General features: G+C 61.8%; 1 protein-coding gene across 2 annotated transcripts in view; it reads left to right on the forward strand.

Annotated features, from left to right (window-relative positions):
- The first annotated feature begins 3,866 nt into the window (after positions 1-3,866).
- Positions 3,867-25,305, forward strand: part of EML1 (EMAP like 1) — a 139,043-nt gene continuing 117,604 nt past the window's right edge. The window contains exon 1 of one of the 2 annotated variants that reach the window (XM_028506486.2): positions 3,867-4,045. In XM_028506486.2, the coding sequence (XP_028362287.2) occupies positions 4,018-4,045 (28 nt within the window). In that variant the 5' untranslated portion in view covers positions 3,867-4,017. The remainder of the gene's footprint in view (positions 4,046-25,305) is intronic. The other variant, XM_036013940.1, reaches the window with a different exon arrangement.

Consider the following 25,305-nt stretch of genomic DNA (forward strand, 5'->3'; position numbering starts at 1 on the left):
CCCCACCTGCCACTAGGGCTTGAGCCTCAGTTCCCCCATCTGTAAGAGAGGACAGATAACAGAACTCACATCCTAGGGTTGGGGAGAGGATTAAGAGCATTTTACACAAATCAGGCACGGAGCCTGCCAGTGTCAGTGCTGCAGACCCAGCGGTGGGGTCTTTATTACTGTCGCCACCCCAGAAGAGCTCATCGCGGGTGGGAGGCAGGCCATGCAGTCCCCAGAACAGCCACACGATGGCGCTGTGCTGCAGAGTTCGGGTTCGCGTGTCCCGCTGAGGGCAGAATGGGTGGTGCTCCCCACCCACAAGGGTCCAGGGAGGGGCCCCGAGAAGACTCAGGCTCAGCCTCATCCAGGCGCGGTCAGGGCGAGAGGGTGCAAACCCCACCCGGTCCAGGAGCGTGTGGTCTGGGGCATCCACTGACAGCTGGGGTGGGGGTGGGGAGGCGGGCATTACGTCCCGTTGCATATATGGGGCCTTTGAGGCTCAGATGGCCAGGCAGCGGGTGGGGGCGGCAGGGGCACTGTCACGCAGGTGGGGCTCCGTGATGCCCTCTCTCTTGGCCCTCACCCTTCCTGGTGATGGACCTGGGTCTGGTGATGGGGCTGTTGGGAAGGGGCAGATTTTCCTGGGGCCTGGGAGGGCTGGGGATGCTCAGTTATTCACAGAGAGGAGCTGCTTTAACACCTAAAATGCTGTTTGCAAAGAGTGGAAGCCACCTCCCATGTCCTTGAGCCCAGTGGCCTGGAGGCTGGGGGATAGGGACCCCCTGGGCGGCTTGTGGCCCAGGCCAGTCTGGGGGTGAGGCCTGCCTGGGCTGAGGGGCGAGAACTGGGCCATCCTGGTGGGTGAGAGGTTCTCTCTCTCTCTCCTCTCTGGGTGCTGGGGCAGGGTGCTGGCTCTGGAATCACCCGGCGGCCCTGCGGGCCCTTGGTGGCAGCCAGTGTGGGTGGGCTGAGGATCACAGTCAGTTGCCCACCTGGGGGGTTCTGGGTGGGGTTCGGCCCCCTCTGGTTGTCTTGGCCCAGTGGGCATGGTGTCCTTTACTCTGGTCCGGGGTCAGGTAGGTCCGGCTCAGGCGCCCCCCTACACAGTGTGTGTGGTGTGGGGGGAGGGGGTCCTGGATGGTTATGAGAGAGGGGGGTCACCTAGAGGGGACCTCAGGGCAGAGGGAGAAGGGCTGCGGCTAGTGGATCTGCTGGCACTTCACCCCACACGTGCGGGCACTTGCTGTCCTCTGGGCGAGGATCCCGGGACCCCCAGCGGGCTTCCCGACACGTGTGCGACCCCAAGGATTGTCTCAACACCCCTGGGGTGGGCAGCTCCTGAATGCACACAGCGGCCCAGATCTCACCCCTGGGCTCCAGACAGCCTCTGGCATCTCCGCCTGGACGTCCAGAAATAGCCCCAGCCCCGGGAGGGGGCAGACGCGGGGGTATTTCTGGCTGGTGGATCATTCCTCCGAATCGGGGATGGGCTGGGACCCGTGGAGTCAAGGCCCTTTCTTGGCCAAGAATGCAGTCCCTCCTGTGCGTCCCTTTCCCTTGAGGAAATCGGGGTCGGCCTGCTGGCGCTGTCCGCCTGAAGCAGCCCCTGCTGGTGGTCAGACCCCCAGTGGGAGGCAGCCTGGGTAGCCAGGGGCAAGTCTACCCATGGGGGTGGGCTATTGAAGAGTGGGGGCCAGAGGAGGCCTGAGCCTCCCCAACCCTGCGGTCGGTGCTCCCAGGCCTGACCAGGAGGGTGTCCGTGGGTTTCAGGGCGGGGAGGCCAGGCCGAGGCGGAGGGCGCTGGCACACTTGCTGGGGGAGCCTGGCCTCCCAGATGGCATGTGGAGGGTCCGGGGCCCATGGCTGCTACAGTGACCTCAGGAGCAGAGGAACCGAGTTGTTTTTCCCAACGCATGTTCCCGTGATAAAGCAAACAGGAAGGGGAAGTGGTCTGAGCGCAGGAAGCCGGGTGGACACTGGGCCTGTTTGGAGGGACTCGGGCAGACAGACAGACGCCACAGGGTGGGAGGTGGAGAGCTCTCTCCAAAGCATCCGGGCCCTGCTGCTGGACCTCACCCCAGCCCCCCGAGGGCTCACCCCTCCCCTCTGCAGGTGAGGAGCCCAGGCGGCACCAGCCTTGCCCTGGTCACCGAGGAGGGCTGCTGGAGGTGCCGGTGCACCCAGGCCCGTCGGACGCCACGCTCCTCTGGCCCTAGCCCCACATGCCCTTCTGTGGACCCACGCCTGCCAGGGAACCCAAAGCCACACCCGAGACTGGCCGCAGGCCCGAGAGCAGGACTCCGAGGGCCCCCCCTGCAGGAGCCCGGCCCAGGGCCGGCTGCACAGGGGTGCTCATACTTGCTCTGCCCGTGTGGAAACAGGCGCAGAGGGCCCGCCACCTGCCCACAGGCCACCCGCAAGGCAGGGCTGGCCCCACCCTTGCCTGCACCGCTGCCACTGCAGGGGGAGCGCAGGGCTGCACCGCTGGGCTCCTGGTGGCCTTCCCGGGCCCACCCCCAGAGACCTGCGGCAGCATTGTGTCAGTTCATCCTCCACACCAGACACCCGCAGGTGGGACCCCTCCCCACTCTGCAGGTGAGGAGGCTGGGGAGCTCCTCCTCCTTCCTTCCTTCCTTCCCTCCCCAGCTCCTGCCCGCGAGGGGCCCTGGAAGCGGGCCAGGTGAGGAGGAGGGAAGAGGGGGTTTCTGGGGTGGGGCAGGTGCACTTCTAGGGTTCCAGAGACAGGTCCAGTCTGGCTTTGTCTTTTAGGTGTTTTTTTTTTTTTAATTTAAAATAAAGATGTCAGGCAGGAGGAACACAGGCTGACCAGTGGTCCTGGTTTGCCCGGCACCGAGGGTTCCCAGGACACGCGCAGGAGTCACAGGGCCAGACGGGGGACAGCCCAGGAAACCAGGACAAAGCGCTTGCCCCTAGAACCATTTAATCCACCTGCACCTGATGCTTGAACTCCCTCCACTGTGTCCTCACCCAGCAGCTGTCTGTCTTGCTTGCATACCCCCAGTGACAGTGAGCTCAGTACCATACATGACAGCAAGAGCCAACCAAGAGGTGAACACGGCCAGGACCAGGCACTGACCGCAGCGGGGTGAGGGGACCTGGGTCGCCTTCAGAGGCAGTCACACGAGGCTTCCCGGAGGGGAGAGGGGAGGAGGACAGGGCGTTCCCAACCAAGGGAACAGCGCAGGCGAAGGCCAGGAGGCCTGAGGCCCCTCCTGGGGACGGAACTGTTAGCTGTTCGTGCTGACGGCCAGCCCCATGCGGTGCCCTCCCCTCACCCTGCGTCGAGGAGGGAGGCCCCTGGACACATGGCGGCTTCTCTCCCGGGATCTCAGGCAGGTCTCCCGGTGCTCACGGGACTATGGCCTGACACCCTGGAATGCCCTCCGTCCCCTCACTCTCCTGAGGCTCAGGGACCCGTCAGCACCGGCACCCGCCCCCTCCTCCAGCCCCGTGCCTCCCTGGCTGGTGGCCTTGGGTGGGTCACCTGACCCCACCTGTGACATGGAGACAATGGTCACGGCCGCTGCGGAGGGCGGGGCCCGGTCTGGCACGGGCACACGCCCGGTGCACGGCACCACTCACTCTTCCTCTCCGACGCCCATAAATGTCCCTCTCCGGCCGGGTGGGGCCACCCCGGGGAGACGGTGTGCAGGCGTGCTGGGGTCCCCAGAGCTGGGGCCGAGGTTCGGGGGGGCTGAGCCGGCACCCAGGGGTGCCGTGGTTTCCCAGGCACCAGCCAGAGGCTGCTGGGAGAGGCCCGGGCAGGGAAGGGCAGAGCTCAGATTTATCCACCAATCGCGCGGGCTCCTGGCACGGGAACACGTTCTTATCTGCCCAGCCCAGCCTGGGGAGGGGCGGGGTGGCCGGCCGGCTGGGCGGGACGCCGCCTGGGGACCGGACGCTGCTGCCTGGCCGGCCAGCGGCTCTGAGCCCCACCAGGTGGGTGACAGCGGGAGGTCCCAGCGTCCCCGCAGGCCAGCGGCTGGCTGCCCACCCCTCTCCTGCACCATGTCGGACGGCGAGGGCCCCTCTGCCGGTGAGTGCTGGCGCTATATTTACCTCCTGCAGGTCCGGTGGCAGGGCCAAGGCCACTGGTGTCCAAGAGCACTGCCTCCCCACCATGGGTTGCGGGTTGCGGCCACTGGGGGCCTGGACCCCTGTCCTCCCAGCCTGATGCCCCGGGGGCCTGTGCCCCTGAGGGGAATGCTCGACTTTCAGAGCTCAGTTCTGCCCCCCTCCAGCCCAGCTTCCCGGTGGGGCTGGGGCAGGAGGCTCTGTCCGCTGCAAACCCCTCTCGCTGTCAGCCAGGGCATCCAGAGATGGCCCACCGTGCAGCGGTGGCCTGGGCTGCGGCTGGCCGCCCGGGTGGGCTCAGGGGGTGCTGATCTGGAGTGGGGGGGCCTGAGACCTGTGGGGAGCCCTCAGCCCCTGCTCTGCCAGCATGAGCAGGTCCTCCATGGGCCCCAGACCCTCCAGGCTGCTGACGACCAGGGACAGACTCCAGCAGAGGGGCAGGCAGACACTGGGGTCCCCCACATGCCCTCTGTCCTGCCCCTGGTGGGGACTCGCTGCCCGGCTCCCTGGCTGGCTGCCCCCAGCTCCTTCCAGTTGAAGACAAAGCCGCGATGTGGACATGCCCCTGAACTGGCCTCGGGCGGGGCAGGGGACACTTTCATGTTGGGGGCACGTTGAGGACTCCGGGGTCAGGCTGCCAGGTTCAAATCCCAAATCTTTCACTTCTAACTTGGGTCACCTTGGGCTGGTGGTTTAACTGCCCTGAGGCTCGGGGTCCCCAGGCGAGAAGCAGGCGGCAGTCGACGGTCCCTAGTCAGGCGGCTGTGGAGAGTAAACATGGTACCACGCATGTGACAGCAGCTGCCGGCGCCCGGTGTGCGGTGAGCGCTCACAGTGGCACCTCCGTGGGAGCATCCCGAGGGGGGGTCTGCGCAGGAGGCTAGGGGCGCAGGGACCTGTGTGCGCTGGTCCAGCGCCTCCAGCCAGGCCCCCTGCCTCAGCCTCAGCCTCAGCCTCAGCCTCGGCCTCGGCCTGGCCGTGGATCCCTCACCCATCAGACACTTCTGGGGAGGGTGGTGGACGTGTCCAGCTGTCCCAGGGGCCCTGGGCTGGGTTGCAGGTGTCGGGGTTGTGCCCCCCTCCCCGGATGACATCTGATGGACAGCCCCGATGCCTGGGCCTCGCCGAGTCAGACCTGGAACCCTGTGTGCGTGGGGAGGGGGCCCCCGACAGCACTGGCCTGACCTCACCCTCGTCCACCAGGCGCCAGTGGCTCCGGCTGCCAGGGATTGCCCGCCGTGGCTGGGAAGGCCGAAAGCCGGCGTGGGGGGTGGCGCGGCCCTTTCTGGCCGGCTCTGCCCACACCTGACACGGACCCGGAATAGCTCCTTCCCTGCACCAGGGACACAGCCCTGCTTTTAGCAGCTTGCAAAGCCGCCGGCAGAGAGAGGGGTATTTCAGGAAGGTCGGGACGGTGTTTAGCCCGTCGGGGCCGGGGACTGGGTCCTGAGCCTGTGTGTGCACGTGTGTGCGTGTATGCGTGTGCGTGTGTGTTCAGGAGGCTCGGAGGAGACACGGCTCCTTCACTGTCTGGAAGGGGGTCGGCTGGGCTGGGGGCCTGCAGGCGCCATCCCAACCCTGCCAGCCCCGGCTGGCGGGCGGCCTGGCTGAGCTCGGGGCTTGGCTGCCCGCCTGTGACACGCCATATGATGGTCCTCGGGCTGTGCGGTGCTGGGCTCTTGAAAGAACGTGGTTGGCAGGGGAGAAGACAGCCCCTGGGTGTGGAGGGGGGCGGTCTCCTGAGTGAGCCGCCTGAAGTTCAGGTCTTCCTAGGATTCCTACCCCGCAGAGTGGCGGGGCCCGGGCGGCTGCTCTAAAATATTTGTGCCTATTTTCAGGAACCAATCCCGAGGCCCGTGCCAACAGCCGCAAATTTCTTGGCTCTCCACCTGCTCCCTGTGGGACCTTGGGCCGATTACTCAAGGGCATTGTGCCTCACTTTCCTCATCTGTTCACGGGGACAACAACAGGGCATTAGCTCCTCGAGTTCAAGTGAGGATTAAGTGACCGAAAGCATGTAATGCTCTTAAAATAATGCCAGGCTTATTGTTAGCCGTTGTAGCTGTGACTATTATTCAACCAATAAGTGAAGTGTGAGCCACCCGGCAAATGCAGGGCCCCAATTTTCTGTTGTGTCCTGTGTCCTGGCCATTTTGGACACATTATCTGTTCAGTCCCTTGGTGGGGTCGGGGGAGGCATAAACCCCACTGTGTTGCTAAGGAAACTGAAGTTCAGAGAGGCAAACAGGTCGCCTCAGGTCACCCAGCTGGTAGACAGTAGGGCTGGGATTTGCCTGGGACCCTGTTTGTGCAAACCCCGGCCTGGGTGCCCCTTCTGGGGGGCCCCACCCTACTTATCTGGGGGCTGGCGGTCTCATAGGCCTATTTAGCCCTCAGACCGCCTCACCTTGGATACGCTGCCTTAACATTGCTCCTAACAATGCGGAGCCCGCAGGGACTATGTGGCACCTCGTTAGGGTGTCAGGAAAGCCCGGAGCGGAGCACAGTGGCAGGCGGCCGGCCGGCTGCGGGATTTAGGGTCCGGTGGGCCTGGGCCGGGGCGCCTGCAGGCTAAGGTTACCGGTGTCAGCACTGTATTTATAGCCGGAGCCCGGCTGCGCCCACAGCTGCCAGCGGAGGCGCTGCCCTCACGTCGCCCGGATCCAGCACCTGGCTCTGGCCCTCGGCGAGGTGGGGCGAGGCTGGGTCACTCCCGCTCTGAGGCTGGGCTTCCCTGTCTGTAGAATGGGACCCCGCCCATCCCTCGCTGGGCCTGGGACAGCGACCCAGTGCTGGCCCTGCCTGGGTAGAGGGGCCCGGAGGTGCTGGTTCCAGACAGCCTAGGTCTGTGGGTTGTCTTCTCCTACCTTTGACCTTGTGGCCCACGCCGTCTCCTGCCGGCAGACCTGCGCAGGAAGGGAATCCGGCCTCTGCGCCGTCAGCTCCCCAGTGTTTGGGGGAGTTTCCAGCAAAGCAGTTTTACCGTTCCAGCAGCAAAGAACAGGCCGCTGTCTTCTCAGCAGGTCCCCCAGGGCCCAGGGTTCGAGTCTCTGCTCAGCCACTCCCTGGCTCTGGGGCCTTGGGGGTGTCACTCAACCCCTCTGAGCCTCCGACACAGGTGGCAGCGGCAGCCCTAGGTCTGAGGGGGTGGTAAGGATGGCACCCTGACCTGGGTATGTGCTCAGGCAGCACAGGGACCCTCTCTCTCCTCCGGCATCGCCTCCCACCAGCCCCCTGCTCCGGGCCCCAGCTGCCCCGTTGGTACAGTGGGAAGTGGCTGCCCTTGCTGGCGCCCTGAGCTCCTGCAGGTTCCAGGCGGCTCGGCTGGGGAGAGCTGACAGTTCTCCGGAGCCCCCCAAAGGACCCCCAACCTTGGTTCTCTAGGTATCTCCCTCCGCCTGAATCCAAGGAGGTTTGCCAAGGGTGGGAGTCTGACATCAGGGTGGGGGTGTGAGTGGGGGTGGGGAAGGGATGGGAGTGGGCACCTCCTGGGCATCCCGGAGCCCAGAGACGGCCCCAGCTCCTTGACCACCCCCAGACCTCATGGGGTGTGTGGGGGGCTGCTCGCCAGGGAGCAGAGCAGCCTCCGCCTCCCTCCTTGTCCCGCGTGGGTCCCACCCTCCTGTGTGGTTACTGACCCGTTACTGTGTGGGGTGAGCCTGTGGGGACAAGACTGTGAGAGGACATAAAAGCAAAGTCCTCGAGCTCCTCGGGCCCCGCTTGTGAGGAGGAACCGCGGCACGGCGTGGGTCCCGACCCCAGGCGGGGCTCAGGGACACCTGCTCTGAACCAGCCCTTGTCACGTCTGCGAACTCGAAGCAGCAAAACACCCCATCCATGTGGCTGAGTCCTTTCCCCTGTGTCCATGGTACCTGGGGGCTTCTGCCCTTGTGACCAGATACGCAGGTCAGAGGCTGTTGGCAAGTGAACAGGCAAACGAAAGTTGTCCACTTCCGCTCTTCTAAAGTGTGGGGTCCGTTGTAATGGAGTTGTCTTGACACAGTAAGGTAGATGTTATGTTTTTACTTATTGTATTTTAAAAACAAAACAAAGTGTCCTGGCAGGTGTGGCTCAGCTGTTTGGGCACTGTCCTGAAAACCAAAAGGTCACAGGTTCAATCCCCAGTCAGGGCGCATGCCTGGGTTGCAGGCTCGGTCCCCAGTTGGCATTCCGCTCTCACATCAGAGCTTCTCTCCCTCTCTTTCTCCCCCCTTCCCCCTCTCGCTGGAATCAGTAAAAAAAAAATAAATAATCCAATGAAACACAGCTTTTACCGTTTGCAACCACTTATCTGTTTCTTCCCGACACCATGCCATCGCAATAAAAGCGGTCCTGAGACCGATCAGAGATGCCCATTGTTTCCTTAGTGGCTGACCCCGCATTTCGTGTTGACCAGAACGGCCCCTTTGCGTTTTCCCGACCGCATCCCCCGGGATGGGCTGGGCGTGCCGCGGGGAGGACGAACCCCAGAGCCTGGAAGCGCAGAGGACTTTCATGCAGAGTCTGGGCGACGCTCAGGGCAGGTCCTCTCCTCGGTGGCTCAGCCTGGCGCCCCTACGGGGACCCCTGTGTCCCCAGGTCTGAGGCCAAAGAGGGAGGCGGGGGTGCCCACCAGGAAGTGACCAATGCTGCCGCTACCCGCGTTTCATTGGCTGAAGCAAGTCACGTGGCCACGCCTTAGGGCCAGACGGGGGAGCGCAGCCCTCGTTCCTGATCGGCAGCCCTAGCTGCCCCCCACGGGCTTTGTTTCCCAATGGACTTTCCTTTCTAAAGGAACCCGGTGTAATTACGACCTGCTCGGGGACTCTCACGTGCACTGCGGCGGGCTAGCACCCGAAATGTAGTTCCTGGGTCCCTGCAGCGGGCACGCCACAAAGCCGGGGTGGGGGGCAGTTTCCAGGACACGCTGTCTCCCGCAGACGGGCATCTGCCGTTAAACGCACAGAAATACATTTCGGAGAGATTCGGGCACAACACCAAACAAGGAAAAGCGTAACCAAGGGAAGCAATAGCTCTTAATTGCCCCAAAGCGTCGTTGATTTATCGCTTGTTGCGGCTCGGAGGAGGGCGTGGGCGTGGGTGGTGCACGAGCCTGTTTAATCAACATCGTCGGCGTTAAAAAACGGGCTATGAATTCAGAGGGAAATGATCATAGAAAAATACTAAAAAGTGAGCACTGTGAAGAGTCTGCGATCTGTCAGTCTGCACAGACACCGTGCCCTTGGCTGTATGGCCCGCGCCCCCCCAATAGCAGCTGCCTCCCCACTCTAATAAGAGGCTTTCCCAGTTGGCTTTTAATAGTGTACAACTCAGTGAATTTAAATAAAAACTCGAGGCCTCTCAGAGGGCGGTGACAATGAATAACATGCCTTGTTTCAGACGACGGCATGAACCTGGTTTAAAAATAACGTTTGCAGGGATGGGGTCGTCTTCGAGCCTCCCCTGACCCCACCCCCAGACTCGGTGACGTCGCCTGAATCGCTGGAAATAAAACTGGAATGGGTCTGGGACGGTGGGCCCCGCGCCAGGGGTCAGGCGCTCCTGCAGGTCTGGGTCCCCCTGCCAAACTCTAAAAGCCGCACTGTCTGGAGAACGCTACCGAGTTTAAACACATCTTCTAGGAACCCCACCCCCTTTATTTCGGGCGGGAAAGCACATCAGAACACTGGTGCCCTGGCAGCAAACACCCTTCCCGCCGCTTCTCGCTGAAGGCCTGAGGTCCGGGGCCAGGGGACGTGCTGATTCAGTGGGTGCCTACCGAGCACCTACTGTGCACATGTGTCCTGCTGAGCACTGTGGCCTGAGGGAGGAGCTGGGGGGCTTGCCGTCACCTCGAACTTCAGTTTCCTCCTCCATGGGGTTAATAGACTGAGATGACTACAGCAGTGAGATCGCAGGAGAATGTACGCAGTAGGCACTAAATAAATGCCGGCTCCCCTCCCCCTAGCAGTAGCACCCACGTTCCTGTGTGAAGGTGTGTTCTCGCCTCTGCTGGGTGCGCGCCTGAAGTGGCCTTGCTGTGTCCCCTGGGGACTCCGAGGCCCCTGCTGAGGGCCCCCCGGCACCAACCCGCTTGCCCACCATCAGTGTGCGGAGGCTCCGGCTCCTCCTCGTCCTCAGCAGCACTCGCCCATGTTTTTTTTTATTCCGTGCACCCCAGCAGGTGCACCCCTTATCCTGGTTCTGATTTCCATTTCCCTCGAGACGAATGGCGTGGAGCACCTTCGAGTGTGCTTATTGGCATCACCTTCGGCTCTGGGAACGCAAGCCTCAGTTTCCTCACCTGTAAAATGGGGACAAAGACACATTCTGGGGCCCTGGCACAGGGGGGCCATCCAGCAAAGGCGTGCTGCTTGAAGTTGCAGGCTGGGCTTCGAGCCCCTCCTCTGACGGCTGGCGAGAGTGGGGGACGTGGAGAAAGCTGGAGACCCAGATGTTTCTGTGAGTTCCAGACCCGTTTAGAAAGGGCACCGTCACCAGGGAAGGTGCCAGCTGACACTGGCCCGGCCCGGCGGGATTTCCTCCCAGCTCTAAAGCATGGGTGGGCAGGCGAGGCGGGTGTGCAGATCACACACTCAGTGAAGACAAACCCAGCCTGCGATTGGGTTTCCTGGTGAGGAGACACCCTTAGATTTTTCTTATCTCAGGTTCTTTGGCCTCCTGCCCTCAGCTGTTCCCGAGGGGGCTGACCTCGTCCTTCCTGTCCTCTCAAGCTTGCGTCCGTCACTGGGGAGCTCTGGAAGCAGGCCGGGAGCATCCTCCCGGGAGGCTGGGTGGGAGCCCAGGGCCAGCGGAGGTGCCGACAGTCAGGCTGATTTTGTGTGGCTGTAACCTGAGCCCGGGGGAACCCATCGGCTCCACCCAGGTCCACCTGTGGGCAGCGGGCAGCGGGCAGCGCGTTCCTCAGGCCGCCCTGGAGGGTGTGAGTCCGTCCTGTTCTGAGCCCAGTGGGAGAAAGGGGGGGGGGGATGCCCTGATGGCCCGCCCTGGACTTGCTGCTGGGTCTGTGACCCAGGAGAGGCAGGTCCTATCCCAAAGGGACCCCTGGCTCCGGCTGGGTGTGGGTGTGACTGCAGCCAGGCATCCCAGCCATCTTCCTCATCCCGTCACCGTGTCCCTGGCCCCTTCGACAGCGGGGGGGGGGGGGGGGGGGGTGCGGGGGGAGTGGGGAAGGAGCACGGCTGGGACCTGGACAGACCGGCCTTGGCATTCGAGCTCTGCCACCTGGTGCCGCGCCATCTTTTCAACCCACACCATCTCTCCGAGCCTCTGTCGCGGCCCCGTGGGGGAAACGAGGCTGACGGCACCTTCCAGGACGGCTGCCAGGCGGAACGGGAAGAGTACAATGGGACCCTCTGCGGAGCCTGGTCCCGAGGGAGCGCCCGTCCCCACCAGCGTCTCACCTCCTCCCCCCAGCCTCCGCCTCCGCGCCCACACAGCCCCGAGTCCCGGCTCAGGGAGTCGGCCCCGGGCCGTGGGGTAGAACACGGGGGTCTCAGGTCAGCAGCACGTGTGTCTTCAGTGTCAGTCCGCGTGTGCCCACATGCTGCTCCTTAGCGACACCTGAAGGGTCCCCGCCCCTAGGAGCACCGCTGGTGACGCTGACCCTGCCCAGCACCTACCACCCTGAGCCAGAAGGGGGAGGGATCGGGGGCCCCGGGGTCCAGGGCCACAGAGAGTGTCCTCCTGGTCCTGCTGGTGCGGAAGGCTGTCGGGGAGGGGCAGACCCAGGGGGAGGGTCATTTCCCGGGGAAGGGGCGCCAGTCAGGGCCTGGCCACTCTGGGCTGCCCCCTCTGGGCCTCCAGAGCCTGGACCCGAGCCCCCTTCGGCTGGTGAATGACAGGTTGTCAAATGCACAGTCCGTGTCCCCTCCTTGGTCTCCCGGCCCCTTAGGAAGGTGGTTTACGGTCCTGAGAAAACAGGGGCAGGAGGAGGGGACGCCCCGGCGGGGCTGGCTTTGGGAGGGGTCAGCCACTGCCTCTTAAAAATATACATTTAAAAAACATACACACATTTTAAAAAGAGCAGGGGCTTGTGTATTTGTTCTTGTGTTTAAACGGGAAGCCTGAGGAAGGAACGGAGCCCTCACCTGGGTGGACAGCGGAGGAACTGCTCCAGGAAGCTAAAGGCAGCTGTGTCACGGGAGGAGTGGGGCTTGGGCGGGAGTCGGCCTGGCCGGGACCCGCTGCCCTGTCACCTCTGGGCGGCGAGTGGCCGTGCCTAGCCGAGCCTCGGGGTCCCCATCTGTAACTGAGGGTCCCCTCAGAGCGGCTGTGACAGGAAGCGGGGCAGGCGGCACGGTGGGCACAGGACATGTGCAGGGGTTCTGCCCGCAAAGACATGTGGTGTTGAGGTCATGAGCCCCACCATTGCCCCCAGCACCCCCCAACACCTGCCCTTTCTGAAGGACACCCCTCTCGTCTCAGCCCAGGGGCCCGACACCCCTGACGCTCAGCTAGGGGGACTCTTCAGGGAGGATTCTCCGTTGGGGTTAAGTCTGAGCCCGTCAGTCTGGTGCACAAAGCCCCCACCCCCACCCCCACCCCGTGGCCTGACCCCCTGGCTTACCCCAGCTCCGCCCGGCACTGCCAGCACCCCACCCCCGACACCCCGAGTACAGCCAGGCAGATGCGACTCTGCACACCCCACGGGTCTCCCGCCCTTCGGCCCCTCTTCCCAGAACAATCATTCCCAGCAAAGCCCTCCTCCCCTCCCACCCTCCCCTTCCCGGCCAGGGAGGGGCCTCTTCTGTGTGCCCCCCTTGCTCCCTGTGTCCCCTCCCCAGATGGTGACGGTCTAGAGGGCCATGTCCCTGTCTGAGTCATCTCTGTGCCCAGCACCTGGTGCGTAGTAGGTGCTCAGCAAACGGTCTTGTTATGTCTCTGCGGTAGCCGGCCGTGCCCCTCCAGCGGCCTGTACGGAGCACTGAGCCACGAGCTGGCTGCAGGGCCCTTACCCGCACGTGACCTCCTCCCCCAAGCCTGTCCGCTGGGTATCATTGTCACTCCCATTCTACGGGCAAGAAAACCGAGGCTCAGAGGGTGTGGACCACCACACAGCTAGTCCAGGGCGCTGGGAGGGTTCAGTGGCAGAGGGTTTTCCATTAAATGCCTCCCCCACACCCCGCTCTGTCTGAAACCCGCCTCGCCCCTGCCCTGGGTCCGTGGGGCTTGAGAATGCATCTCTGTCCCTCCCGGTGCCTCGGTTTCCTGACGTGTGAAGTGGGGGGCCCTGCCGTTGGTGGTTTCTAAAGTGCCTTGCCACCGGGGGTGGGAACCCGAGACAGCTCCACACCCGGGAGTGCGTGCCATCTGAAGGCGTCTGTCTGCCCAGCCCGAAGCTCCGTCCTCTGTATCCCCCTCATCCTGGGGCTGGTGGAGTCGTCCCCAGCTGGGTGGGGTGTGCCAGGGCGGGGAGGGGGCCCGTCTCCCAGCCTGGAGTGCATCCTGCCCTGCTCCCCACTTCCCCCTGCGGGGGCACCCGGGACCCCGGGAGACCAGAGACCTCCGTCAGACCTCTGGGTGGGGTCTTGACTCATCCCCCCAGACCTGCCTGTGGTCAGCTGTGGGTGCTGGTGAAGGAGGGTGGGCTGAGGCGGGCTGCAGACTGACCTCGGGGCTCCCATGGGGGACCTTGCCCTTTTGTTTTCTGCTCTCGCTCTACCTACCCCACCCTGAAGTGAGAGTCAGAGGCGTGCGTTTGCACACACGGATTCGCGTCTCCCAAGCACTCCTTCGAGGACGAATGAGGCGGCAGAGGGGGCCTCAGTTTCCTCCCCTCTAACGGGGCCCCGGTGCCAGGACGCACGCCCCCCCACCCCAGGGGCCCCGCAGACAGCAGGCCCCGGCCCCCGGAGCCCACGCGGTGCTCGGGAGGGGACAGGTGGCCGAGAGGAGAGGCTGTAAATCACACCGGCGGTGGTAATCCCACTAATGGCTTCTCTCCCTTTCACGGGGAGGAGGCCCGGCTCCCGCCCGCCCGGGCCCAGGGACAACGGGCCTTTGTGTGCTTTCGGGGAATCGAGATGGCACTCGGGAGACGCCAAAGAGTCAGGTGTGGGCGCCTTATCTTTCCTGGCAACGCTGGGCCCTCTGGGCCCTCCCTGCTGGCAGCCGAGGGGAGCTGTGAATAATGGAAGGGCTGGCGCTGGGCCTCGGGGGAGCTGCCGGGGGGGAACCACAGGGGCCGTGCCGCCTGAGGGGCCCGGGGTCCTCCAGGCCCCGAGGAGCTCGGGCTGGGCTGGTGCCCACCCCCCACCCCGAGAGGCAAGGTGTCTGTGTCAGTGTCACATAAAGGCCCTGGGCTTAAACTCAGGTCTCCCGAGCTGTGTGTCCTTGGGCAAGACACCCAACCTCTCTGAGCCCCCACCTATAGTATCCCCACCTACCTCTTGCGACGGTTCTGGGGCTCCGATCCACTGTGGCTGCAGATGGGCGGTGTGGGGCTGAGCCAGCCTCTTCCCCGTCCTGGCCCACTTCCCTTCCTGGGAAGCAGGGGTCTCTCCTGACCCCCCAAAGCTGTTGGGACTCCAACTCTAATCAACACTGATGCTGATTGGTGGCTCCATCGCTGACCCTTCATCGCCGATTGGTGGGGATGGGGAAACTGAGAGGTGTGTCTGGGGGCGGAGCAGGGGCCCCCAGAGGGAGGTGTGGCCTGAGGGAGGGCACAGGGCAGGAGCCAGGCCCCCCGGCTGTGTCACAGAGGAGGAAACTGAGGTTCAGAGAGCTCAAGTGACCTGCCCAGGGTCGCCGCACGCAGCAATGATGTGCTCAGGGAGGGGACGGCACCTTGACCCCAGGATGTGGCTTTCAGTGAAAAGGAGCCTGGGAAAGGATGCCACCAGGTGCCAGCCAGTTAAGGGCCAGCACCTGCTGGGCCCCAGAAGGGTGCCACGAGGACCGTCCCCTGTGCTTTCGGAGGTGGCACCCCCGATGGCATTGGGGGTGGGGGTGCCAATTGCCTCTGATTTAGGGTGGGTCTCTGCGAGGGGGGGCGGTCAAGCCTAGAAGCCAGGCAGGGGTGGGGCGCGGGGGAGCGGGGCCCACACAGCATCCACACTGATAAATCAGCAAAGTGCCAGCACAGCCCGGGGTGTAGGAGGTGGCGGGGGGCCAGCCCTCAAGGCTGCCCTGTGCTGCTGGGCCGTGAGGCAGGGCCTGGCTCGGGCCCAGGACACGGGGAGAGGCCGCTGGCTGGGCTGCCCTGTGCTCGGCAGCCTCGGGCTCACCGCTTCCTCTCGGCAGCAGCCCCTGCTCCTTGAGACCCTGAACTTCAGGTGACAGGTGGGCGGCTCCGAGCTGCGTGAAGTTCCTATCCTTGTACAGTGCCTCGGGCATCGTCGGCCATGCGTTTCGGTGCCTCAAAGCTAAGGCCAGGGGTTCTCAGACCATACATTACAGTCACTCGGGGGAGGGCCCCCCGAAATTTTACGTGCCTGAGCCCACACAGGTGCATGGAGTTGGCATCTTGGGACTCCCACACGACTCCTGTGGGGACCACCCTCTGGCAGCTTCTCGAGACCCTCGATGCCCCAATCATGTCCCCCGCCTTGAATCCCCACCCGCGCAGCCCCCATGCAGCTGCACCCCACAAGGGCACTCCACCCCATCTGTGTGCACTCACATGCGTGCCCCCAGGACGTGTGGGCTCTGGGGCCCACGGTGATGTGCAGACATGTCCACGTACACACAGGCCAGTCACGCAATTTGTCGGGCCCTGTGCATGATGTTTAAGAACGATCAGAACTTTTGAGACGGTGGCAGCAGAACTTTGAACCAAGCCCAGGACCCTGTGGGACAATGTGGGTCCCTGTCAACAGGGACAGCCCTGCACACACTCAGGTCACACATCCTGGACCTCGGGGATGGACCTGCTGGCAGTGGGTGCACACATGCACACACTCATGGGCACACACACTCATGGGCACACACAGTCAAGCACACACTTACAGGCACACACAGGCACACACTTATGGGCACACTCATAGGCACACACACTCATGGGCACACATGTGCACACACTCACGGGCACACACTCAGGCACACACAGGCACTCTCGGCATACACACTCATGGGCACACACACAGGCACACACTCACGGGCACACACACTCACAGGCACACGCAGATGCACGCTCTGATGGTGGCGCGCCCCTCAGAAGGACGTTTGCTGGGACGAGGGAGTGTGCGGCTGGTTACAGTTTGACAAACACAACCGACGTTGAGTCACATGCGAATGGCTTGGAAGCGAGAAATACCAGATGGAGTACTGAGTGAATCACTGTCTTGGGTTTCATGAGTAACATTTTAATTGGGTTCTGACTAGTTTGGGAACACGCTGCAGCCCCCTCCCCCCACCCGAGTCCAAACTAAACCGGCACAGACTAAAGCCTTCGAACGCCGCGCATCCCCGCTAGGGTTCTGCGGACAGACTTCTCTACCAGGCGAAATCCGCTGAGTGGGGCCCTGTTCTTCCTGCGGCTGAGAAGAGGGACACTCATGTGCACTGAGCACCTACTGTGCGCTGGCCCTGCGCTGTGTGACATGCGACACGTGTGTGCCAGCACTATCTGTGCACCACTGCTGGTGCGTGCCAGGCACGGCACCCGGTAGACAGCAGGTGCTTGGCCAACGGTGGCCCATCGCTGCGTCTCAGCAGAGCCTGGGATGCCCCTGGCTGTGACAGGCACACTGTCTTCTGTAAGGAGGAGAGAACTCTGCCGTTCGAACCCCGACAGCAGCCGAGACACGGAGGCTCGGTCACGCTCCAGTCTCAGCAGCTCGAGGCAAGTACGCCTTCGAGTCGCCGGAAGGAGGCATCCGCCTCCCCATTGAACGGATGGGAAGACTGAGGCCCAGAAGGAATGGACACCGGCCCGAGGGGCACTTGGCTCTCGCTGCATGTGATCCGAGGCTAGAAGGCCTTGTCACCAGGTTCTACCCCCCACCCCCCATGTGTGCAGGTCGCTTTGGGGGGAAAGGACGCCTGCCTCAGTTTCCCTGGAATGCTGCTGGGGGCTAAGGGATTCCCCCGCCCGTGGAAGGCTCCCTTCTCTGGGTCTCCCCGCATTTGACCAAAGGCAGGCCTGGTGGGGAGCATTTTCTTCAAGGCAAGTTTTACAGATTGTAGTCATTTTGAGGGCTCGAGGCCTGCCCTGAACCCAGGCCCTCCCCTCGGGCAATAATTCATTATGCGAGGATTTTGCACAGACCACAACTGGCCTTGGAAGGCAATGAGCTCATAAATATGCATAGGCTCATCCTCATAAATTATGCATTTGCTGGCAGGGCTTCCAGGCCCCGTCCAGCGACAGAAGGCTCGCCTGCCCGGCTGCGTGTAAAGCGCACATTCCCGCCGGGCCCCCCTCCCATCACAGCAGAGCCCCTCCAGCCCTGCTCACACGCCAGAGTCCAATCCTCAAAGAATCGGGCGTCCACTTGGCCGTCGTTTCCCTGAGGGCAGCGCTGGGTGGGGGTTCTGGAGGGGCGGGCGGTCCGGGGTCAGGCCTGCACTCCCCGGCAGCTTGCTTCAGGCCCACAGATCTTGAAAGTGACGTGTGGTTTACATTTAGTTTGATTTAAAGAGCTCGTGTTCCTCCAAACGGGAGCCTGCTTGGGTCCAGGCGGCCCTAGCATCTCCTGACAAAGCAGTAAGTGGGGCGTCAGGGTGGGGCCCAGGCTCCAGAAGGAGGGGAAGGAAGGGGCTCTGCTCCCCCACTGCAGCTGTGTGTGGGCAGCCCAGGGGGCCCTGCCCTCCCCGGAGCCAGCCTCGGCCTCCCACCGATGCCGTGCGCACACGGCGGGCACGCCACAGCAGGGCCTGCTTGGCTGGAGGCCGCCCGTCCCTGGGGGTCCTCCCTCTCCTGCCCAGAGGCTGCCACACCCTCTCACCTTCCTGACCCCGCTGACCCTGTGGTTCTGGGTGTGCGGGGTTCATTGGCTCCCGGTGGCCACTGCTCAGCCACCCTGAGTGCAGCCTGGGCAGGACAGTCCCACCCCTTTGTGCACGTCCTGTGACCGTCGCTGCCTTCCCTGCTGTCATCAGCCCCCACGTGTGGGCAGGCCCACCCTCCTTCGTTCACCGCCCCCCCTGCAGCCCGGGCTGGGGCCAGGCGGCGTCTCACGGCCGGGGCCTCCGCTGGCGAGGCAAGAGCCTGTCCTGGCCGGCAGCAGGGACGTGACACTGTGGGTTCAGAGCGTGCCACCCAAACTCAGTCCCTGTCCCCAGCCCTGGGGCTCTGGCCCTGAGAAGCCACCTCAGGGACACTGAGAATCTTCACGGATCAGGAACTTTGGGGCCCGGCTTAAACCGCTCCACTCGAAAAGTGAACTCCCAGCCCTGGTGGACGTGGCTCTGTGGGCTGGGCGTCATCCCACGAGCCACAAGGCCCCCGTTCGGTTCCTGGTTGGGGGGCATCCCTGGGTCTCGGGTTTGGTCCCGGGTGGGCCGTGTGCAAAAGGCAGCGGTTTTCGTGCCCCCTCACACCAGTGTTCCTCTCCCTCCTCCTTCCCTCCTTCTCGCTTGAAAAAAAAAATTTAACTCCCAAATGTCTATAAGAGACGAAACCTCTGCAGAAAATTCACCAAGTGCAGAAAAGGACAATGAAATCCGCTGTCACCCCTGCATGGGAACCCTGCACCGCCAGCCACGTGGGCTTCCTGCCTCTCCGTCCCTCTTTCTGGGCACGGTCGCCCAGTCCAGCCACCCACAAAAGGGCGTCTCCCGTTTCTCCCCCGACCGTGTCACGAGCAGCGGTCCCCACAGGGCTGCATTATCTCCATGGTTACGGCTTTTAACCCCTGCCGAGCATCGCACGTGTACCCAGCCCTTACCTCGGGCATCGCCGCATGACCTCTCCATCACTGCTCAAGGGGAGCGACTTTCAGCTGCCCATGACCTCGATTCCTGTGTCTCACTGCTCCCTGCCCCTGCGAGGGCTGCGCACCCACCCCGCCAGCCGCTGACAGTGACCTTGGTCTCATCGAGTCAGCACCTGTCCTGGGCCAGGCGGCCCCCATGTCCGCATCCCCGGCTGCATCGTAGGCTGAGCAGACGACACCTTGCAGGACACGTGCAGTCATGTGTCCAGGGCAGAGCCGGGATTCGGACGCATGTCCGTCTCACCTGAGCGTTCCGCTCTCCGCTCTACCTGAGGGCCACAGAGACGACCGAGGCCTGGCCCTGGGGGAGCCGCAGCCCAGCAGGGCGGAGGAGCAGAGAGGAGAGCTCACAGGCAGAGGCCAGAAGCCCTGGTAGACCTCCGTGTCAGCCGAGGCCTGTGAAGCCCTTAGTTTGAGGAGCTTTACACACATTCACCCGCTCGGTCCTCACCGCACTAGGGCGCCTGCACTGCTCCCCATGACAGACGAGGAGACTGAGGCTCAGAGAGGCTGAGTGGCTCGGGCAGAGTCACACAGCTTCCAGGGCAGAGTCCAGATCTGAACTCGGGCCACCTGGCTCCAGAGTCCATAACCAAAACCACCTTGCTCCCAATCGCTCTGTAGGAGCCAGCTGCAGTCCGGCTCTGTCCCTTACTGTCGCTGGCACAGGGCTTCCCTGGGGGGGGGTGCTCTGTCCACCTGTGTCAAACGGAGGGTGGAACTAAAGAAGGCCAGCGGGCAGACCTGGGGGTGGGGTGGCGGCCGTCAAACAGACCAGCCTTGCCACCGACCGAGTTGGGTCCCCAAGCACTGCATCCTGCTCCCAAGGGCTCCTGCCCAGTGCAGCACCTGACCTTGTAGATGATGGGGGGCTCCGAGGGGGGCAGGCTAGGCTTCCTGGAGGGGGTTCAGCAGAAAAGGGAGTTCAGCAGAGGAAGCCAACTGAGTAGGGAAGGAGAGAGGCCACCACGTGCATCAAGGTCCAGGTGGGACCGAGAAGCCGGGGGACTCGACGTGGCCGAGGAACCGTGCCAGCTGGGTGGAGCACGCACTAGACTGCGCCAGTAGACCTTTGGCTTGGCCAGCAGTGAGTCCAAGTCCATGTTCAGGGTCCCCCAAGCCACTGCCTTTCCCAGGCTTCAGTGTGTTTTATTGTGATTAGATGCACGTAGTGGAAAATTGACCTTATCACCCATCTCTAAGGGCACAGCTCAGGGGCAGTAAGTGCATTCGCACTGTCGTGCAGCTGTCACTGCCCCCCACCTGCAGAACTCCTGTCACCTGGCCCACCAGCAGCTCTGTCCCCGGTAAACGCCCTCTCCCCTGCCCCTGGCCCACCACCACTCCACTCTCTGTCTCCGAGTCTGACCGCCCCAGGGGCCTCCCCCAGGTGGGAGCCTACAGTGTCTGTCCCCGTGTGTGACTGGCTTATTTCAGTTGGCACACCGTCCTTGAGGTCTACCCACGGTGTCGTAGCCCGCGTGAGAATTTCCTCCCTCTGGAAGCCGGAGTAACACCCCGCTGTGTGGGCGGACCACCCTCGGTCTCGCTCTCTCCATCTTTCCATGGACACGCCGTTTGTTTCTGCACGTCGGCGCCGTACACAGCGTTGCCATGAGCACGGGCGGACAAACATCCACGGGAGCCCCTGCTCTCAGCCGTGTTCGCTGCTCCGCCAGGAGTGGAGTGGAATTGCTGGATCCGACGGTCAGTCTACGTTTCCATTTTTTTTTTTTTTATCCCACACAGATTCACTAGCGGCTTCAGGGACACTTCCTAATAACAGGATAAGCCGGTCGTTACCTCCCAACGTGACTCGGTGCTCAGTGAAGAGCGCCATCATCCCGGACTGGAAAACACGTCTGAGCTCCCTCCCCACCGTGGAAATAAATGCTGCTGGACCCCGTGAACCGCCCACCAGCATCCACACCGGTCATTTGTTCCACTTGGCGAGCAGCCATGTTTCGGGCCCAGGGAAGCCGGCAGATACCCACAAGCCCGTGTTGCCAAGCAGCGACCGCGCTCCTAAACGGCCCCGCTTTCCTCGGGACAGGGAGGGCCGGGGCTGGCAGGGAGGCGGCGGGGCGGCCGCTAATGGAGCGGGGCTGGCCGCGCCGAGTTTCCGTAGGAAGCTAAAGTGCAATCCATCATTCCGGAGAGGATACTCTGAAAAGGAGGCCTGTCCCCTGGGACTCACAGTTTTCCAAAGGCCCTTTTGCGGCTTCTGCTGATTCATATTCCCATAATTCCTTCGCTGCATAATATTTTCCCATCGCCATGGCGACTGTGTGAGAAGAAGGCGTAGGGAGAAACTTCAGGGTTTATTCTTATTTCGCAGACCAGGGATTCGACTTCTGCTGGAGACCGCGTTGTGTGTTCGTGTCTGGAAGGGGAGAGCTGGGTTCCACTGAGCAGGGCTGACCCCCGTGGAGAGAGGGCAGGGGTCAGGGAATAACGCTGCACTTTCTAGCTGGTTCTGGCACTTTCTACCTGTGGACCAGGAAAAAGGCTCTTCTGACCTCAGTTCCCGTCTCTGTAGAATGAAATGGGCAATGGGGACAGAGGTTCTCTGTAGAATTGATTGAGAGAATGCAAGACATTTACACATCATAAAACTTTATCTGCCCTTCAAAAAAAACCTCACAGACAGAAAACATGACAAACCCCTTTAGCCCAGGGCAAGGGACAGGGGGCTTTGTCTCCACCATGTGGGCTGCTGTCCTCACGGCCTCCCCAGCCCCTCCTCCACACACGTCTGCGCCCTCCCGGAGGGCGAGGACTCGACTGTGTTTATCCTGAACCCTCTGCTTTGCTGAGCACACAACTTGAACTGGACTCAAACTCAAATCCAGCCAATGCTTGCCAGGCCCGGTGTGCACCAGGCTGTGGGGTCACCCAGATAACCCGAGGCAAGGGCCCCAGTCGCCTGGTTCTAGGACCTGCCTTTAATTTCACAGCAGCTTTTCCCGGGGGTGGGAGACAGGGAGAAGGGCCCTGGCCTTCAAGGTGGGCATCAAGTGTGAGAGTCCACCTTATCTCAGAAACCTTCAAAAGCGAAGAGGTGTGTCTTGGAGCTCAAGGAATGTGGCCGTTACAATGCCACACTGTCAGTGAGATTCCCCAAGGCATGGACTGTTGGCGGGGGGGAGGGTGACGCAGAGGACGGAAGGACAGTTTCAGGCAGCAGCCATCGGGGCCCAGAGGGTGATGTCCCAGCTGGAGGGTGAGGACCACGGAGCTGAAGGAACAGCCACAGAGGGAGAGCCTTCCGAGTGGCCGGAGGAACGTGGGCAAAAGCACAGAGACACAGGACAACTCGATGCGATTCAGGGAACTCAGTAATTCCACGAGGCTGGAGTGTGGACGGGGGAGGAGGGGAGAGAAGGCCAACAGGCCCCGGGCGGGGGGATGACCACATACACCCTGGCACTCCACCCGTGGGCGCACAGAGCACTCACGCCCCGGAACAGCCAGTTCCATGGGGAAACTGAGTCATGCCTTTGAAGACTCCCAGTGCTGCTGGTGTCTTTTCTGTCAGCAGTTTAGGGCTCCGGGGGCACCCCAGCTGGCACTGGCTTGTGGTCTGGACACAGGGTCAAGACAGTCAAGCATGGCAGACCCCTCTCCCGCCGAGGGGAAGCCTTTCGGGTCCCCCTTTCTCAGCCGGCCTCTGGAGACTCGCATTTGCCCCTGAGACTTGCCTGGGAAGCGGAGAAGCGGCATCCAGCATCACTCTGGCACATCGGCCAAGCAGGGGTTCGTGGCAGGGGTTCGCGGCGGGGGTTCGCGGCGGCGCTGGGCCCTTGGGGAGCCGGGCTGTGTCAGCCTGCCCAAGCAAGGGCCGCTCTGCAGCTGGCACCGCCGCTACTGACCTGTGGGGGCGCTAGACTCCGCCTGCAGGTCCTCCAGTGCCGCCAGGAAACACCGTCCGAAAGGGCGTGGCTCTGGCCCCAGGGCCCTGCAGCGGTACCTGTGGGTGAAGGCGTGGGAACATGCCCAGAAGGCGGCCCCTTTGGGAGTCAGAGCCCTCGAGCTGCTCCGGGCTCGTCCCAGGTGCTCAGCGCTGGCCCCAGGCCTCAGCAGCCTTGGCCTCCTGGCGGTGGGCAGAGAGACCAGTGCCTCTCTCATCTCTGGGGGGTTCTGCTCCACCCCCAGCCTCGCATTTAGCACGCAGTCCAAGCTTTCTGGACTGCTGTGTCTGTGGGTTGCCGTGCCTCCTGGGGTCGCACACCCAGTCAGCCAGGACGTGAGTGTCTGCACATCCCCAACCTCTCGTGCGTCAGTCTGGACCAAGGATGGGGTGTGTGTATGTGTGTGTATGTGTGTCAGCATTTGCACAAGCGTCGCAGCGTCCTCTGCACGCACCTGCCTTTAACGATCAGGTTTTCTCAGGACATTGCATGGGGGACACTCCATTTAAATGTGGGGAGAACAGCTCCCAGCCCGCCTCCCCCAGACCAGCCAGCCAGGAAGGGGGCGGTGAGCAAGACCCCAAGTCCTCCTGGTCCCGTTACTGCCGGGATCTCTCTGGCTTCGCCTGGAAACACAAAGTGAGGCTCAGCTGCACTCCACCTCGCCCTCAGCCCCTCCAGCCACATGCCCCGCCAGTCCCTCCCACGCACGGCCTCCAAGCTCCCGCCCCTGACACCCATACACACTAGGTGGGGGTGTCACACACACACTGCCCCCCCCCACACATGTTTGCTCACACCGTTGTTTCTCTTCCTTCCTCGCCCACCCAGTTCCAGTCACACCTACTGTTCCGGCACCGTGCTTCCCCGTTTCCCTGCACAGGAGCTATCCCCTCTCTGTCCTCCCGTGGTCGTCTGGTGGGAGTCAGAGCTGGGTCAAGTTGGGCTGACGCCAGCCCAGGTAGTTTGCCTCCGTGGGCTTCAGTTTCCCCGCCTGAAGAGCAAGGATGGTAATACCAGCTGGATGAGAATTAAGCAACTGTGTAAGGGGTTGGGCATGGAGTCTAGCACATAGTAGACACTCAATAAACGTTAATTCTTTCTCTTCCGTGTACCAGTTTCCACTGGTATTATAATGACCTGTCTCGCCCACTAGACATTGAATTTTGCAAGGTCTAGAGTTCAGCCCTCTGCGTTTGCCCTAGAAGAGTAGTTTTCAGACCTTTTTACAAAATGAGTCACAGTAAAAATACAGTATTTTACATTATAACCCATCTGTATCAATATCAAGTAGGTCAAGATATCACGGCATCCTCTTTGTCATCACTGATTTTTTTTTCTTACGCTGTTCTATGCATTGTGGAGAGAAAAGCATGATTCTGGAATTGTCTATTTCTCCCCTGTAAAGCTGTCAGTATTTGTTTTGTATGTTTTGAGGCTGTGCTATTTGGCACATGTGCATTTATTATTTTTACTTCGTCCTGAGGAATTGGCCCTTCTGTCATTATGAAGTATCTGTTTTCCGCTCTTGGTGCTACTCTCTGGTCTGAAGTCCGTGTTACCTGACGTCAGTACGTTCGCTGCAACCTTGGCGGGCCTACTGTGTGCCGGTCCGTCTTCACCGCCTGTTCGCTGTCCACCTGCGTGTGTCTTTATATTTAGAGTGAGTCTTTGCGGGCGGCATAGAGTTATTTCTTACTGTTTTTTCCACTCTAGTAACCTCTGCCTTCTACTGGGAGTGTTTATCCAGCCCATTAACACTTAGTATAACCCTCGGCATCACTGAATGTGGCTCTGTTGTTTTATTTATTTGTCTTCTGTTTGTTGTTTCTATTTCTAATTCCTCTGTTCCTCTTTCCTGTCCTTTGGCGGTGGGGGGGGGGGGTATTTTCATTTACCAGTGGACTTTCCGGCTTTATGCCCTTGCTTTGCTTTTCCAGCGGCTGCTCTAGGGATTATAATACGCATCCTAGTGGTTACTGGTTTCTCAAAGTCGGTATCACACCACGTAAATGACACGTAGGAACTTGGTGGTCATGTGGGCCCATGTGTCCTCCTTCCCGCTGTCCTTGACCCACGAGACAGTGTTGTGCTTTTTGCTCCAGTCACAGGTGATTTTTTTAAATAAGAGAAAAAATGGTCTTGTATATTTCCCCCAGTATTTCCTGTTTCTGATGCCCTTTGTTCATTCATGAAGACCCGAGTTTCTCCCCAGCGTTACTTCCTCTAGGAGGCAGGACTTCCTCCAGCACGTCTCACAGTGCGGGTCTGCTGGCGAAGGATCGCCAAGGTTTCCTGTGTTTCAGAATGTCTGCATTTCATTTTCATTCTTGAAAGATAATTTTGTTGGGTACAGAATTCTGAGTTGGCCATATTTTTTTCTTTCAATACTTTAAAGATGTTGGTACACTATGCTCTGACCTCTGTGG

Source organism: Phyllostomus discolor, chromosome 1, assembly GCF_004126475.2.
Source record: "Phyllostomus discolor isolate MPI-MPIP mPhyDis1 chromosome 1, mPhyDis1.pri.v3, whole genome shotgun sequence".
Taxonomy (NCBI): Eukaryota; Metazoa; Chordata; class Mammalia; order Chiroptera; family Phyllostomidae; genus Phyllostomus; species Phyllostomus discolor.